This window comes from Passer montanus, unplaced genomic scaffold (assembly GCF_014805655.1).
Source record: "Passer montanus isolate IOZ18808 unplaced genomic scaffold, ASM1480565v1 scaffold22, whole genome shotgun sequence".
NCBI classification, from domain to species: domain Eukaryota; kingdom Metazoa; phylum Chordata; class Aves; order Passeriformes; family Passeridae; genus Passer; species Passer montanus.
In genome coordinates, this window is record NW_024366815.1 from 2,505,661 (window position 1) to 2,521,980 (window position 16,320).

Sequence of the window (16,320 nt, forward strand, 5' to 3'; positions counted from 1 at the left end):
ATTATTTAATCACAGGTTATAAAACATTTTTTTTAAAAACAAGCAAACTTACATAATTTCTTGACAAGCTTTCAGAACTTACAGAGCTTAATCTTTTATACTAATTACACATTATACTAACAATAGAAGGCTTTTCTACTAGGTTTTTAATGAGATGAACTTTTAGCATCTAAATTTAGACCTGCATTGAGTCAAAAAAACCACTTCTTCACACTTGGAAATTCAGATTTCACTTAGATTCAGACTTTGTTTAAAAAAAAAATAAATTACAAGTATCTGCAAAAACATCCTACTGTCAAATTAGGACTGGTAACCAAACTAGAATTGGCTGTTTTTTCATGTTGAATCATAAAATGATAAATTACTATAAAATCAAATCACATTATTTCCCCCTTATTTTTCTTATTCAAAGTCCTTCTTTGAGAGGATTTGAGTAAAAAAATATTTAGCAGGTAACGAGTAAATAATGAGAGTTGTCTAAACACACAGTCCAACAAGTGCAGCTGAAATGTGATCTGAGGATCAGAGAAAGTCACTGAAAACAGAGTAAATTGAAAAGCTTCAAAAGATGCCACATGTGCATGTGAGGGCACAGAAATTAGACACTAGGTTCTTCAAACATTGTCAACATACATTGTCACACTTTTAGGCAAAGTAAACATACCAGAAAATTCTTCCATCTGACTTGTGGAGAGCTGTGATCGCCTTAGAATCTCTCTTACCAGATGATCACAGAGTCCCTGAGCTTCACACATGTTATATTGATACAGGTGACAAAACAATATTGCAAGATAGTATCTACGCTGAAGAAAACATGCTCTTTTTCCTCCTGCATTAAAAAATTAAAAAAGGTACAAGTCCAAGTGGAAGAGAAACAATAAACACAAAAAGAAAGTGAAAGTACTATTTATTTTCTCTCCAGAAACACATCTACATAAACAATACACTTTGAGGAGTAGGAATCAGGAGCAGCTACTTTAGGATATGATCCTGCCATACAGCCTCTAAGTCCCTAGTAAGTTAATGCGCATCCGCAACATTTTCATTTCTAGAGATATGGCAGTTTTCAAAACAATACTATGAATAACTGTTAAGACACAGACAAACAAAGGAGAACGTAAGGAAGTCTAGCCTTCAAAGAAAGAATGCCTGAACCACAGTAGAGTTGCTTAGACATCCACCAAGCCTCCAATATTCTGAATTTTTTTCCTCTATGAAGTATTGTTTATTCTAATAACCAGCAGAAAATTTTCTTGGATGCCTGGAAAAGAAACTCTGGTATATCTCTTTTAAATCAACTCTTACAAAAACTCCTGACACAAGTTTTATTTTGTTACTCTCCAAACACTAATTCTTTTAATTTTACAACTACTAAAGGAATTGATTTTTCTTCATCTGTTTTTCTTTGTCTCTTTCTTGCTCACAAATTTATCTAGAGGCTCCCTGTACCAAGTACTTCATAATCACAAGAAAGCTCTGATATTAAAATAGAAATGTACAGAATTCTCTCAGAGAGCAACCAGATTTAAGTTTTGACTGGTGTCTATTCATCCTATCTTAATTTCAAATATGCATCCTTTACTCATCTCACCCCCTCTTTCTGAAGGGCAAACAGAGTCACAGATGTAAAATGATTATACAACTCACTCCCTCCACTCTCAAAGATTTTATCCCTTACCATTTGTCTTGAGTTCACAAAGAGATCTTTTCCAAATGTCCACAGATTCTCTGTATGAGCCTAAAAGGAACTTCTCCTCACCTGTAAAAGTCACATATTAACAAATTAAAAACTCTACTTTTACATTTACAAATACATATGCTCTTATTTCAGCATCAGAGATTTACTGAAAGCAGAACAAAATATGTGAGCCCCCAGTAAACTTCTATTCTCATAATTAAGTCTAAGTTTGGAGCATCTGAGAGAGAAGATGACTTTGAACACTCCTTGCCAGGACACATAATGTATGAGCTCTCATCCAGGAGGAGCTTATATATTGTATGGAGTGCTATAGGAAGAGAAGTTAGAATTGTCTTTTAAGGGAGAGAGATCAAGAACATGGCAAGGAAACAGAATTGTAAAAGGAGACATAAATGGGCTTAGCAGTGTAGAATTCAAACGGTCGAACACAGAACAGCAAAGTGTAAGAAATTAGGCTACAATTTTATACTGTTAGGAAAAGAAATATGCTAGATTACCAAGTATCTTAGCTTACACTAATTTAGATGCTTAAATCAAGCTGACTACATTTGTGATTACAAAATGCTCATACCCACAATGACCACACAGAGTGAACAATCTTTCTACACAGAAATCCAGTTAAGAGACACACTGTGATGTCCATTTATTTCGGAAGAAACAACACAGGAGTTCAGAATTATAATCTTCCATTCAGATTCTTCAGGACATGGCTCAAAGCAAACTGAAGTCAATTAAGTCTTTTTATTCAGCTTAACAAACTCTAAAGATTATAATGCAATCTATAGACATACCAGCACACTAACTATTTAAGACAGAATTATGACAGGAATTTTAAGAGAAGTCCCAACGTTCACTTTTCAGAAAAATCTGGTAGTCAGTTACTGTTTGTAAGTTGGATCTAATTAATCTAATTTTCAATTAACATTTTTACTAACCAGACACAGAATTAATCTTCAGATGTTGTTCTAATGTCACTCCTGAAGACTGGATGGTTGCTTGTATATGACTTAAAAGCAATGAGACAACAGAAACCTCTTCTGCACTCTTGCTCACTTTTCTTTTTAGCTGCATCTGATACCAAACCACTTTCTTATACAACAGTTGCCATAGTACAGTCAACCTGTAATTCAAGAAGTACAATATTACGAAATTAAGCAAGAATTAATGAAGTTGCCTACATCAATTTCTTATGTTCTTTTATTTTGCATTATGCACCTGAAAAATAAGTTGTATCAACTACTTTCTTGACTTGGGTGAGGGGAAAAAATGAAGTACTTTTTTGCCTCATTTCTGACTAACAAACATTGTTCTCAATTTTCTTAAGCACAGCAATCTACTTTAAGAACCTAAACATCCCCTTGCTAACTAAACAATGGGGAAATGAAATAGTCTCAAAGAATTCTCAGAACAGGTATTAGTATCTTTATAAACAAGACTGATTGAAAAACCTAAGCATAACACAGAAAAGCAAAGACAAGAAAACAAGAGTGCAAGAGTATGGTTTTGGGCTGACAAGTCCTTGTCGCCTAGCCCTAGCACAGTCCTATTAGATGTACTAGCTCAGACACAGTTAGTTTTACAATACAAGCAAATACGTGTTGCTAAAGACTTGAAAAAGCTTGCACAGTACTGAAACACATCTGTATCTTGAAGTACTGCTGGGTTCATAATTAACACAGGGTCAGTCATATGCACAGTGCCCAGCACCTGAAGCACTATTAATCAAAAATATGGATTATCTTCTCTGAGACAACTGAAAGTTGCATATCAGATTTGCAGTGAACATAGTACTATATTTAAGGATTATTGAAGAAATACCTTTTCTTCACTTAGAAATAGTGGCAACAGTATACTTTCCCAAAAGTTGGACAGCACACTTCAGTCAAGTTTATGTGTGTGGAATAAATAGCTCTGACATTTTAAGTAAATTAGTTTCCACAAATGGGTTTTTCTTATTGCTCTGAGACACCACATCCATAATGAATAAAAACTTTGCTGACTAAATTGACATCCCTGACATACTGCATATGAGCACTCTTGCTCCATATACTCTGCAACTAGGAAAGACTGAAATGCACAAGAAACAGAAATTTAAAGCATCTAGATTTCAGTATCTGGATTGATGCTGCACTACCAATCCTGCTGTCAGCTGTCAACCCATCCATTATTTCCAAACTGATTTGCAGTTATAGTTTAGTCACCATAACCAAATTATATTCAAACATAGGTCTGAGCCTTAATCTGTATGCTTTGTTTATCATGCCTTTCCATGGAGTAAAAGGTGGCAAAAAAACCAAAAGGATATTTCATTACAGTTTAATTCATACAATTTGCGTTCTATCATATAAAACCACTTAGACTGGAAAACACCCTTAGGATCATTGTCTCCAACCATTAACATCACCAATCCCACTTCTAAACCATGTCCCTAAACACCACAGCTACACATCTTTTAAACAGCTACAGGAATGGAGAGTCAGCCCACTTTCCCAGGCAGCTTGGTCCAATGCTTGACAACCCTTTCAGACACTGGGGGACCTAGGGCTGGGCACAGGACTTGATGTGCTGCCTCACCAGTGCCAGGTACAGAACAACTGTCACTTCTCTGGTCCTGCTGCCAGGATTCCATTGGCCTTTTTCAGCCATCTGGGCACACACCTGCTCATGTCCAGCTGCTGTCAACGTATGTCCCCAGGTCCTTTTCTGCTGGGCAGCATTCCAGCTACTCTACCCCAGAGTGTGGTGCTATACAAGGTTGTTGAGACCCAAGGGCAGGACCTGGTACTGAGCCTTGTTGAACCTCACACCATTAGCTTTACACTATAAATGCAGCCAGACCAGATTCTTCTGCAGAGCCTTTCCGCCCCCCCGCAGATCAACACTCCCACCCAGCTGAGTGTTATTTGTGAACTGACTGAAGGTGCTCTCAATCCTCTCACCCCGACCATTGATAAAGATATTAATCAGGGCTGTCCCAAATACTGAGCTTTTGGGAACACCACAGCAACAGGCAGCAGCTGGATGTAATTCCATTCACCACCGCTTCCTAGGCCCAGCCATCAACCATTAATTCATTTTAACCCAGCAAAGAGTGTTTTTATCCAAGCCATGAGCAGCCTATTTCTCCAGAAGAAAATTGTGGGAGCTTATGCCAAAGGTTTTACAGGTAGACAATATCCACAAGATCCACAGCTCTTCCCCCATCCATCAAGTAGGTCACCTGTCACAGAAGACCAGGCTGGTCACGCAGGATCTGCCTTTCATAAACCTGTGATCACTGGGCCTGATCACCAGGTTTTGCTGTATATTTTTCCCCATGCAAAGCTTATTCATACCTTTTTTCTGTTTTTGCATCATGGTTTACTTGAGGACATTCTCTAAGCAGAGACTTCAGAGAGCTGAACTGCTGAGTAGTATTCTCATCAAGAATTAAGAAAACAGGCACCATGAGAGAGTCAAGTTCCACAAGAGTATTACTGTCAGGAGAGGCAAAAAAATTCTCATACTGTAGTACACATACTCTGCTTAGGGTGTGAGAAACCATTTTCAAAAGACAGAAGCATGCCAAAAGGTTTTTTGAGAACAACTGATCTTGTTGCTGTATAAACATCAGTTTTAATGTTTCTAATGTCAGCTTTGCCACATGCCCAGTCACACTTGGTCTTGAATGCCAGTACAAGACAGTCAAACACTGATGAAAATATTTCAGGACAAAATGCATCCACTGAGTAGTCTTCACAGACTTGTTTAAAAATGCATCCTGGTTTAGCAAAGTACATTTCACAAACTGAACAATGCTGAAAAAATGGATAATGCAGTTCACTGTGTAATTCAGTAATGCATCTTTCTCTTCCATATTTTTTGAAATCCCTATCTGCCATGCACCAAGGAGGTTTTTCTGAATGGAATATAGTTCCAATGACGATTTATCCTTCTCTTCAATATCATCTTCTGCATGGATGGTATCAAACATTGATGCGAATTCTAAGCAGCCTTCATCAGCTTTATCAACAGATGAATAGATTCTTTGGTTATAGAAGCTGGAAGGGCTATTGTAAAACTGCTTTTCATTGTCTGATTCTTCTTCAAGATCCTAAATCAGACAAGCGAAAAATCAACAGTTTAATTCAAGTTTACTGAGAGAGAGAGAGAGCACGCACAGACTGCAAAGAATCACCATTTAGTCAGTCTCATAAATGAAGTTTTTATGCTTAATTACCTTGCTTAAATGCTAGTACATTTAATAAACTGCAGTTTCACCTCAATCTCAAATGAAATGTTACTTGCAGAACAGCTGGGCAGACAAATTAAATTACCTAACAAAATTACACTGCCAACACAGCAGCAGATTTTATACCAGAAAGGGAAACTCCGTCCTTCATTAAACCTAGAGTACAAGACAGAGATTTTGCCAGATACCTGTAAGATATAAAAGTCATTCAACAAAAGCTCATAAGCTTCAAAGAACAAACCAAAACTCAAAAGCACGAAATGAAGCTGAGAAAGGCTGTTCAGTAACTATGATCACAGGGCCACTCTTCCAAAAGACAATACAGATTTTGGAACTGATTCAAGAATCCTCTAAAACTCAGGATAAAGATAAGTACCATATTTATTAAGAATAAGACTGTTATTAAGATAGTCTACAGCCCCAGTACATCTAATAGCTAATGTTACATTAGCATTTACTAGCTAATAGCTAGTAGCTAATAATAATTAATAGCTAATAGCTAATGTTACATTAGCATTTACAGCATTTACTATAAAGTGAAGCTAAAGCATTAGGTTTCTTGGGAGACCTTATAGCACCTTTCATTACATAAAGGAGGCGACAAGAGAGAAGGAGACTTTTGACATGGACACATAGTGATAGGACAAGGGACATTGATTTTAAACTGAGAGAAGGCAGGCTTAGATATTAGGCAGAAATTCTTTACTGTGAAAGTGCTGAGACTCTGGAATGGGTTGGCCAGAGAAACAGTGTCTGCCCTATGCATGAAATGTCCAAGACAAGGCTGGATGGGGCTTTGAGCAGTCTGGTCTAATGAAAGGTGCTCCTGACTCTGGCAGGGGGTTGGAACTGGATGATCCTTAAGGTCTCTTCCAACACAAACCATTCTATGTATTGAAACACCACAAACTGATAGACATGTATATTGTCAGATACTCTTCAAAAAGTCAATTGAAAGAAATGCTGAAAGAAATAACTTGCTTAAAACTAAAAGACAAGTACCAGTTTGAGAAAATAAGCATATTCCTCATGTGTATAAAGAAAATGAGAATACTGAATGATTTTAAAAACACTAGTTAGGATAAATAAACCTATTGTTATTTTTTTTAAAACCCCCACAGTTATTTCCATGTAGAACACCTTAAACATACATAATTTCACAGTAAATGGGAAAATGCTATTAAGTACCAGTAAATCCATGGTTTTCTCGTTCATTTCTGTTGTGTCTTCCTCCAGGAATCTCGGAATGGTAGAAAAGATAGAACTTTGATTTTGAACTTGTTTTAAAAGACTGGCTTTTAAAGACAACAGTGATCGTAAGTACCGAGATCTCCCTTTACACTGAAAGAAACAACAATAACAGAAAACATCAGTTGCTAGTAAGACATACAGTTTCTAAATAAGCCAAGGAAATCGGTTACTGTTGTAAACAGCTTCAGTTCCAGAAGTCCCAGGGAGAATAGGACAGCAAGCATCTGTTGCACAGAAACAAACTACCATTTGACCATGCTTTGGGGAAGCAGAATTCTCTCACACCAGACAGCTTTAGTTTATTTCATACTGAAAGAATCTGCTTTCTTGATGCCTGAAAAAGCCCTAAAAATTTGCCTGTATGTAGGGTTTTACAGCATTTTTACTAGTATCATATCTCTTTAAATCCTCAAATCCTTACTCACTACTCTAGCTTATGCAGGAATAGCATGATAGCTCACTTCTCCAAAAATCAGAATAGAAATTTAATTAGAAGAAAAGCTGCATTTTATCAGAAAAGCAAATATTCTGAACTAAGTATCTGTTATACCTTACGTGGTCAGCAACAGTTGCAGGACCTCTTCATTCAAGGGAAGGAAGGGACCTGGCTTCCCTTCTCCCAGACATAGCTCAATTCAGAAGTAACACAAAATGAAACAGAAATGCTTTAACTAAGCTTTAATTGCCACCCTTGACTAAAGACCTAGTGGACAAATGCATGCACTACCATAGGGACTAAGTTATAGAGGATTTCCAGAGTTCTTTCTCCATTACTCTGAAAGTTGACAAGAGCAGCATAACACCTGTCAACATCCCATATCAACTCTACAGATAGGGAAGTCCCTGTTTCTTTTACAGTTCCAGAAAAATAATATAGTGACAGCTCAGACTGTCCTACTATAAATTTTCCTGAAATATCACCCAGACATCAAAAGAATAAAATTTCAGGAAATCTGTATCTATTGCTTTGCAGATCAATGTGGTTACTTAAACAACTTTATAATTCAAAGGTACTTGGTCTTCAATTTACACTTTTTCATGCACCTGAAATTTTTCACTTAAAAACCTATAAAATATTTCATAACCCTACCCTGGAGTTCAGCAAATTCTGACGGATGTTTTCAAGCTGTTGGGCTGAATCAAGCAAAAGGGATCTCATAAACCCTGACGGTGAAAAGTTGTTAGGAAATCTTAGTAGTGTTATCATGTATCCATCAGAGACAATGAGGTAGGGTAATCTTGGATGTGAAGCAACAGAGAATCTCTGTCTCAGGAGGTCACGTTCAGAATCTGAAGAACCAAGAGACTGGCTGGAATCTCGACAACAAGAGTGGTGCTGTCTAAAATCAAAATACATCAAAAATTAAGAAGCAACTATCATATGCAACAACCATGAACAGAATAATTTCAGAACATCTAATACCATGCAATCTAGTATCCAAATAAATCCCTTCAGAATCCTAGAGAAGTGTCTACCCTTTTGCAGGATGAGCACCCTGGATAAAACTATGCTTGCAAGATGCCAATATTTTACTAAAACTGCAACTTCTTTTAATTTAAATAAATTAAAACCAGCTTTCAATATCCACTTATTATTTCATTAGTAATAATTGTATTTTTTCATAATTAGAGTCTAAATTTCTATATCACACTTTCTTATCTAGCTAGTATTTGGTATGACAAATGCTTGAAGATGAAATTTGAAGGGCTAGGCTAAGAAAGTAATATATGAAAGAAAAGAACCCCTCAAAAATCTGAACCTTACAATTTCAGCATCAGATCAGATATTCACTAGAAAAATTTTATAAACACACACATCTTCTCTTTCAAAATGGTTTTTCTTATACAGAAATCTCTCCTTACTGGGTTTCAGAAAACTGCATAATACATGTATTCTAATATTAGCCACATAGCACACTGTTTAGATTTATTTAAAAAAAGTGGCTGCATACATTCAATATATCATCATAGTTCATGTATTTTAATATATTTTAGTATCTGATTTTTCAACCAGATAGTGTAAGAAGGTAATATACTGCTTTGAATGTCTTCACAAGTTGTTATATTTACACACTATTTGGTTTAAGGCATGCAAAGTTAATAAGATTTTTTAAAAAAAATGTTTAGACTCTATTTTGTTTTCTCCATTTAGACTGCGTTACTTTCACTTTATGCTGAAATGTGTTATCAAAGATCCTTCTACTCTCTCATGCACCCAGCAGCATAATCTCAGAACCTAGACCTGGAGAATCCCAAAATAACATTTTGAAGACCAATTACTTTCTGTCCATGCAGATATGTTATTTACAATACCTTACATCAGGTTCTATATGCAAAATTAAGCAATGAGCAGAGAAATAGCACTGGATTAAAATAAACTTGCACTTCTAGTACTTCTGCAAGTTTAATTTCTTCTTTTATCAGAAAAACATGCTAATTTTAATTACTAATAAATTCAAGCACTTTTAGGAAAACAAATCATTTTATGTATACTTACATTGTCACAATGTCAATTTTCATCACGACAAATGCATTATAAGAAATAGAAGAGAACTATGAATGAGAAACAGATATTGGAAAGACACATGAAAAGCAAAAGAGTGAATTTGAAAGATAACATTTATGCAAAATTATAACAAATATGATAGAAAGTAAGGTAAGACTAGAATACAGAAACATAGAAACCTTTTTAAACCCTTTTACCTGTATGTTATTAGTGGATGAAATGGAATAAACTGTGCTGGTCCAAATTCTACAGAGCATCCAGAAGCAATTAAGGTCAGCAATTCTCCCATACATGTCAATAAAACCAAACATCCACGTTTTAACATGCAAGCCAAGAAAAGGCTATCAGGAGTCCAGCTCATATCGCCAACCCAGTAAGATCTAAATGAGCAGGTAAAAAAATATTTTTTCTCTGTCAAACTTCAGCATCAGAGGGTGAGGATAGTTATAAAATAAATAAATAAACCATAACACAAAACCAAAATATCCACAGCAGCAGAAACAGCATCATTTACTGACCTGATGAACCTGGATGGGGTCATGCTACTCTTGCTACTACAACCTTTCAGGCTACCCGAAACAGTTACAAAATTCAAGGTGTTCAGAAACAAAACCTGAGTTGCCTAGAAAGAAAAAATTAAGACACCATAAATGTTTGTATCAAAATGCCATTATTGTAAAAAAAAGTCTACTACTAACTTATGCATTAAATTTAGTGGACTGGTAACATCATTATACACAGAAATGACACTGTATTTCACTATTTATTACTACTGGAACATTTATTGAATTCTACATGTCGTTCTACACTTGAAATAGAACTAAGGACTATTATATACTTAATATGTAATTCAATATTCTTTTTAATGTAACTTTTTTAATGTAACTTTTTTCTAAATCACTCAATATAAGATCACTCTTCTTTAGTCTTTCTGGTAATTAACAACTGGAGCTTTGAAGGATTGCACCATCCCAATCTGGTACATCAAAAAATGGGTCCATTTTCCCTGTTATCATTACCATTAAAAAGTACATTAAAATTTGACCTCTGAGTTATTAATAGGAATAACATCATAAAGTCCAAAACATGTCAGGCTGAGGCTTTACTGAGAATCATCTAGAATCTTTACAGATATGATGCAGAAATTAATTTATTTTTTATTAGAGCATAGAAATGGCAGGATCTTATACCAACTTCTAACTGAACACCACAAATAAACAATTAGGAGTAGTAGTAAAAGTTTTTAGCCAGGGATATCAATGTAAATATAATTTCATGTTCCCTTATGAGTGCTGAAATCATCCAAAACTCCGTTTTTAAATCCTTGTTACCACTTCCTTCAAACTGAACTCTTAGCTAAAATGATGCACTGTCATACATACCTTTGGATCAGTTTGATTTACAGCTACTGCAAGCAGAAGTCCATCTCTTGCAAATGCACATAGCAGAGCTCCTCTTGACTTTACAGACGCACACTGAGGAACCAAATTAACAAGAGAACAAGTCTGCTGTACCCACTGGATCTGGTATGGCAAAGAACTGAATGCCAACAAAAAGATAAAAAAACCAAGCGGTTACTTCATTTTGCAGAATGGTATTATTCCTATACAGTAAAAAACCATGCTAGACAAAATCATATAAAGCATGAGCTTGTAAAAAAGAAAACAAAAACCAAAACACCTGTTTTTCTTCAAATGCCTTACAAATGAAAAAATATTTTGCACTTACACAAGTTCAAAAATTATGTCTGATCACCAGGAGTTTTTATGGGATGGGATTTTTATGGGATTTTTAAGTCTAGAACATGCAAATATATACAGATCAATGACATATAATTGAGGCACTTGCATTCTAACCAGAAGCAGCTTCCCCAGACCTTATAACATCATCCACCCCAGGAATACTCAGAATTTGAAAATCAACAGTATGTTGTTCGGAACAAAAATTTGAGGATGACCAGTCACTGGAAGTTTTCAATGATATGTTGGATTATGCTTCCAGTAACACCTAGTGGAAGATGTTCCTACCCATGGCAGGGAGGTTGGACTATGTGACCTTTACAGGTCCCTTTCAACCCAAAACATTCTGTGATACTATGAAGATTCAAAACATGACAGAAAACACAAGACAGAATCTGTCTCAAAGTATACCTATCTGACAGGGAAAAACCCCAAAACTTTCATGTGCAAAAATTAATTAAATAACAGCAAGCAACGAAGCTAAGCATGAGTTGGCATAAGAAAATAGAAACGTAGTTACAATTTTAGGCTGCAATTACTATGGTGTGGATAGCTAGCTAGCTACACACATACATATGCATTTCTGCACTGGGTATATTATGCTCTATTTCATTTTTAATGCAGTATCAGAAAGAAATTACCATGCCACTGATAAACTGAAGATTAGGTCAAGTAGGACGTCATTATTAAGCATCAAAAGGACATCATATAACAAAAGTAGTGGTACCACATCATGTACCACACATTTGGCAAGTTATTAAAATAACACCTGCAGAGGGCATATCCATTTAAAATAGTGGTACCACATCATGTGCAGAGTAAAATTTTGGCAAGTTATTAAAATAACACCTGCAGAGGGCATATCCATTTAAACTCATAGACATATGTGTCATCCAGGAAGAAGAATGGAGTATGCATGTGCTCCTGATTATTACTCAATAGCATTTTCAAGTGGTTGTATCAGTATAACTATTTCAATACTTGGCCCCAATCCAGATAAAGAAATGCACACACACACTTTCACACCAAGCAAAAGAAATGAAAAGGGCAACAGAAAACCAATAAAATATGCAAATCCACATAATGAAGAGGAAGAGGCAGTCAAGGCATTCATGGCTGCACAGCACAACAAATATAAGTAAATATAAGATATACAAGCAATATAACAAGACAAGTACACTCTATCATCATCATGCAAAAAACAATGAAACTAAAACACATGTGCCAACAGGCATACATAGCTACCCACACAGAATGATATATATTCCCAGTATTATCTATGTGTAAGCTAATAATGAAGTATGGAATATATAAATAAATGCTGTTGTATTAAACACATTCTACAAGGGACATATAAAGGATGGAGAGAATGGCTTTAAAATTACAGAGGGCATACTATAAACATCCACATGTCAACATAAATAGGTTCTGATAACCATAGGTTAATGGAACATCCATGTAAACGTGTTCAGTTGCATCTCTGAATCCCAGCTCCAAAAAATAATTAAAATATTCCTAATGCTGCTGTAAGTTCAGATATCTTCAAACTTACCCAACATTTTTAAAGGTATTTTCATGCCATCGAAGAATCAAAAATGTGAGCATCAAACAGTCACCAGAGTAAAATACAAAAGAACACAAACAGCAATCACCTAGTACCTGTAAAAAGAGAACAACGATCTAAACAACCCCAAAAGGCTTGTCACACACAAATTTCTCTTTCATTATCTACATATTTAGATCAGCAGCTATTACAAATCAGATTACATAACACGTTGTCATTCAGAAATGTAAAGGCTGGCAAGAATGTAAGTGGGCCAGAAACTCTGATCTGATCCAGTATGGCTGCTCTTACGTTGTCATCAGATATAACGTGAACCGAAACATTAAGCCTATGCAAAATGCCAAAGAGGCAGACATTGCTTTCAAAATTCACTGCGGCTTTTGCGGCTCTAATTTATTTAAGAAATAAAATTATTGCTTTGGGGTTTATTTTTTACCTCATTTTGTATGAAAGCAGCATCCACTCCAACTTCTTTTTCTTCAGTAGAAGGCAATATAACAGATTCATCAGTTAAAACTTGTGTCCAACGCCCAGAAAGACAGGTTTTACCAGAGGCTGTATTTTCATGTTCTGTACTCTCCCACAAAAAGACACTTGCTGTCGGAGTAGTTAACAGTACCTTTCTGCCATCTCCAGACACATACAAGTACAACCTCATTAAACACTCTGGAGAAACAAAACCAAACAAACACAACAATGTGCGAGGATAGTTTCTATTCCTTTGTTAGACACAGAATTAACAAGAAGAGAGAAAATAAATTTCTCTTCTCATCTATAACTAGAAATCCAAGCTGTCATGTTAAGTATCTTTAATTTCCAGATTCATGACTGATAGCAGACCTCTGGCAGCAGTAAAGTCAGAAGGGTATCTATTTCTATGCATCCTATGAATTATCATTCCCACAATACTTGAGCATTAGAGATTTTTCTGAGACAGCCTAAGTGCTCTATTATGGATTAATTTTAGCTCTTAGGTACACTACTGATCTTCCCTGAAATGACAGAATTTCTTGTGCAACACTTAACTTTAGAAGCTGGTATCAGTGATGCTATCCAATACAGAAAAATATTTCATACTTAAGTTTGCAAATACATGTCCGTATTTTATTCTTTCCAGCTAGCATTTGCCATAAAAGCCCACCTAGAGAACAAGCTTCAAATTATCTATATACTGTTTACATCAACTGTACATCTGCCCTACTTGATAACCTAGTCAGGAACCTTTTACAGTAAAAAATTAACCATTAAAAAATACACTTACAGTATCTGAAAATGAACTATTTACAAGGGATTACTAAATGAAAAACCTGTACTCAAATGACATTTGCCAAAGTTTAGCTAGTAAACAAATTATACAAATGCAAAATAATGTAAGAATACAGTTTTACTCAGGTAATAACTTTTTAAAGAAAGGAAAACAACCTTCCCTTTATTCCATTTTTTCACAGGATTAATTGGAAAAAACCTACCTTGCGCTCCTGCTACTACTTTTTTTGACTCTTCGATTGCCGGTACAATTTTCAAGCAGTCCTGATCTTTATTCCAAAGAAACAGCTCTCCTGTTGTAAGTATTCCTGCCAACCAAGCAGCTGTGTTTGTTGGGGGAGAGAAGTTTTGAAGGATATTACTGTGAAGTTACTTCAAATTACTTCTCTTCCATCTTAGCCACAGTTCTAAGTGAACTGGCAGATGCTTTAGATACCTGCCTTTTCACATTGTTAAAATATAAATAAAATAGCCTGAGCTTATTGCACGTAAGACATTATACTTAACCATTTCCTGATGTTGTTAAGACAACCACATTTTTCAACAATGACTGCAGCGAAGGGATTTTCTTCTTTGTCTTCCCTGACGACAAGTTAATTTCATTTATATGTTTACCATCTAGAAGAAAAACAGCCTCTTTTTCCTATTGAAAGAATGAAAAAGTATTTAATTTTTCAAAATGCTGTTTTCTACACAGGCATACAGAATAATGCAGAGAAAAATGTTAGGGAAAAAATAATTTTAAAAAGTACAATAAGGCACCAATTGCCATACTAATTTCATTCTCTGGCATATCTGCTTTACAGTACATTATATCCAGCATGGACTGACAGTGATGATGAATTTGATTCACAGGTTTCAAAACACCAAATTGATCTTAACTGTCATTAGTAAAGTTTTTCAAAGTCCCTCTACTAAACTCCCTGCTAAAAATGCAAAAATTGGACATTAGCTATCTTGTCTTGTAGTGTTTAATTTAGTGAGATAATTGCCACTGACTTCAATAGAAAAAAAAAATCAGTGTTAAACTGCTACCTACTTAAAATTCAAATCTTAGAAGAAAAAAATTTAGTGTGATTTTATGAAAGAAGTCTAATAAAGTGTGTCTTTCAAGAGATGCAGGACAAAATGAGGAAAAAAGAACCGTTCACTTTTCCCACAATGTATTGTAAAAAACGTTGTGAAAATCTATACCCATCAAACAACAATCTCATCTAAGCTCTTCTGAATCTTTGAGGTAGGGAAAAAAAAAAGGCTCTTCAATGTTCCTCTGGGAAACTAAATCTCCAGATTCAGATCAATAAGATAAAAATAATTTATTTCATAACTCTGAAGGTTACTCAAAATACTTCCTGAGGTTGTTTTTAAACCTTCCTAAAGCAAATGGAAGTGCAAAGTATTATTCAATTAAAACTCAAAGAGTTTATTACACTTACCTGTCCAACCCATGATATGCGGGGCCATGGTTTTCTTTGCTTGATACACGTAGAGATGAGAACATCTAGCTTAATCTCCATTCTTACTAAATCTCTAGGTAACCATTATACAGAAAAGCAAACAGTGGTTTTCTCACACATCTCTAGAGAAACTGAAGAAAGAAAAAAAAAAAATCCAGAAGTTTTTGTTATCTGGGGGTAGGTGCAGAGGAGAGGAATTCACAAGCAAAGTCTTGACCATCTAGCAGCTTCCTTCTGAACACAAAGAGAATTGATGCTTACCCGTACTTCCAAACTTTTGATAATTTTTTGTATACTTTTAAATATCTTTTTTATATTTGATGTATTTTCCTCCGGGCAGCCCACGGGCGATGTGCTGCTCAGCGTTGCGGGTCACGCTAGCTCAGAAGGAGCTGAGAGAGTGAAGCCGCGAGTACATCGTCATGAACTCCAAAGATGCACAAGAGACGAGGAAAACGCCCCGCAGCCTCGTCCGGCGGGACAGGAGCCCCGGGGCAGGGGCGCCGGCCTGGCGCGGGGCCAGCCGCGCACCCGAGCGCGGGGAGCGGCACAGCCTCCCCGCCGCAACCCGCGCTGCCCGTGCCTGGCTCAGGGCGGAGACGGCCCC

General features: G+C 36.0%; 1 protein-coding gene across 7 annotated transcripts in view; it reads right to left on the bottom strand.

Annotated features, from left to right (window-relative positions):
• Nucleotides 1–16,314, bottom strand: part of CPLANE1 (ciliogenesis and planar polarity effector 1) — a 59,038-nt gene extending 42,724 nt beyond the window's left edge. For 6 of the 7 annotated variants that reach the window (XM_039709876.1, XM_039709875.1, XM_039709874.1 and 3 more), the window contains exons 1-15: nt 15,975–16,314; nt 15,693–15,844; nt 14,764–14,899; nt 14,460–14,579; nt 13,427–13,656; nt 12,979–13,085; nt 11,070–11,226; nt 10,206–10,309; nt 9,885–10,067; nt 8,272–8,521; nt 7,119–7,271; nt 5,035–5,792; nt 2,635–2,819; nt 1,679–1,759; nt 665–829 (exon numbers count right to left, since the gene is read on the bottom strand). In XM_039709876.1, the coding sequence (XP_039565810.1) occupies nt 665–829; nt 1,679–1,759; nt 2,635–2,819; nt 5,035–5,792; nt 7,119–7,271; nt 8,272–8,521; nt 9,885–10,067; nt 10,206–10,309; nt 11,070–11,226; nt 12,979–13,085; nt 13,427–13,656; nt 14,460–14,579; nt 14,764–14,899; nt 15,693–15,773 (2,710 nt within the window). In that variant the 5' untranslated portion in view covers nt 15,774–15,844; nt 15,975–16,314. The remainder of the gene's footprint in view (nt 1–664; nt 830–1,678; nt 1,760–2,634; nt 2,820–5,034; nt 5,793–7,118; nt 7,272–8,271; nt 8,522–9,884; nt 10,068–10,205; nt 10,310–11,069; nt 11,227–12,978; nt 13,086–13,426; nt 13,657–14,459; nt 14,580–14,763; nt 14,900–15,692; nt 15,845–15,974) is intronic. The other variant, XM_039709872.1, reaches the window with a different exon arrangement.
• Between the last annotated feature and the right edge of the window lie 6 nt (nt 16,315–16,320).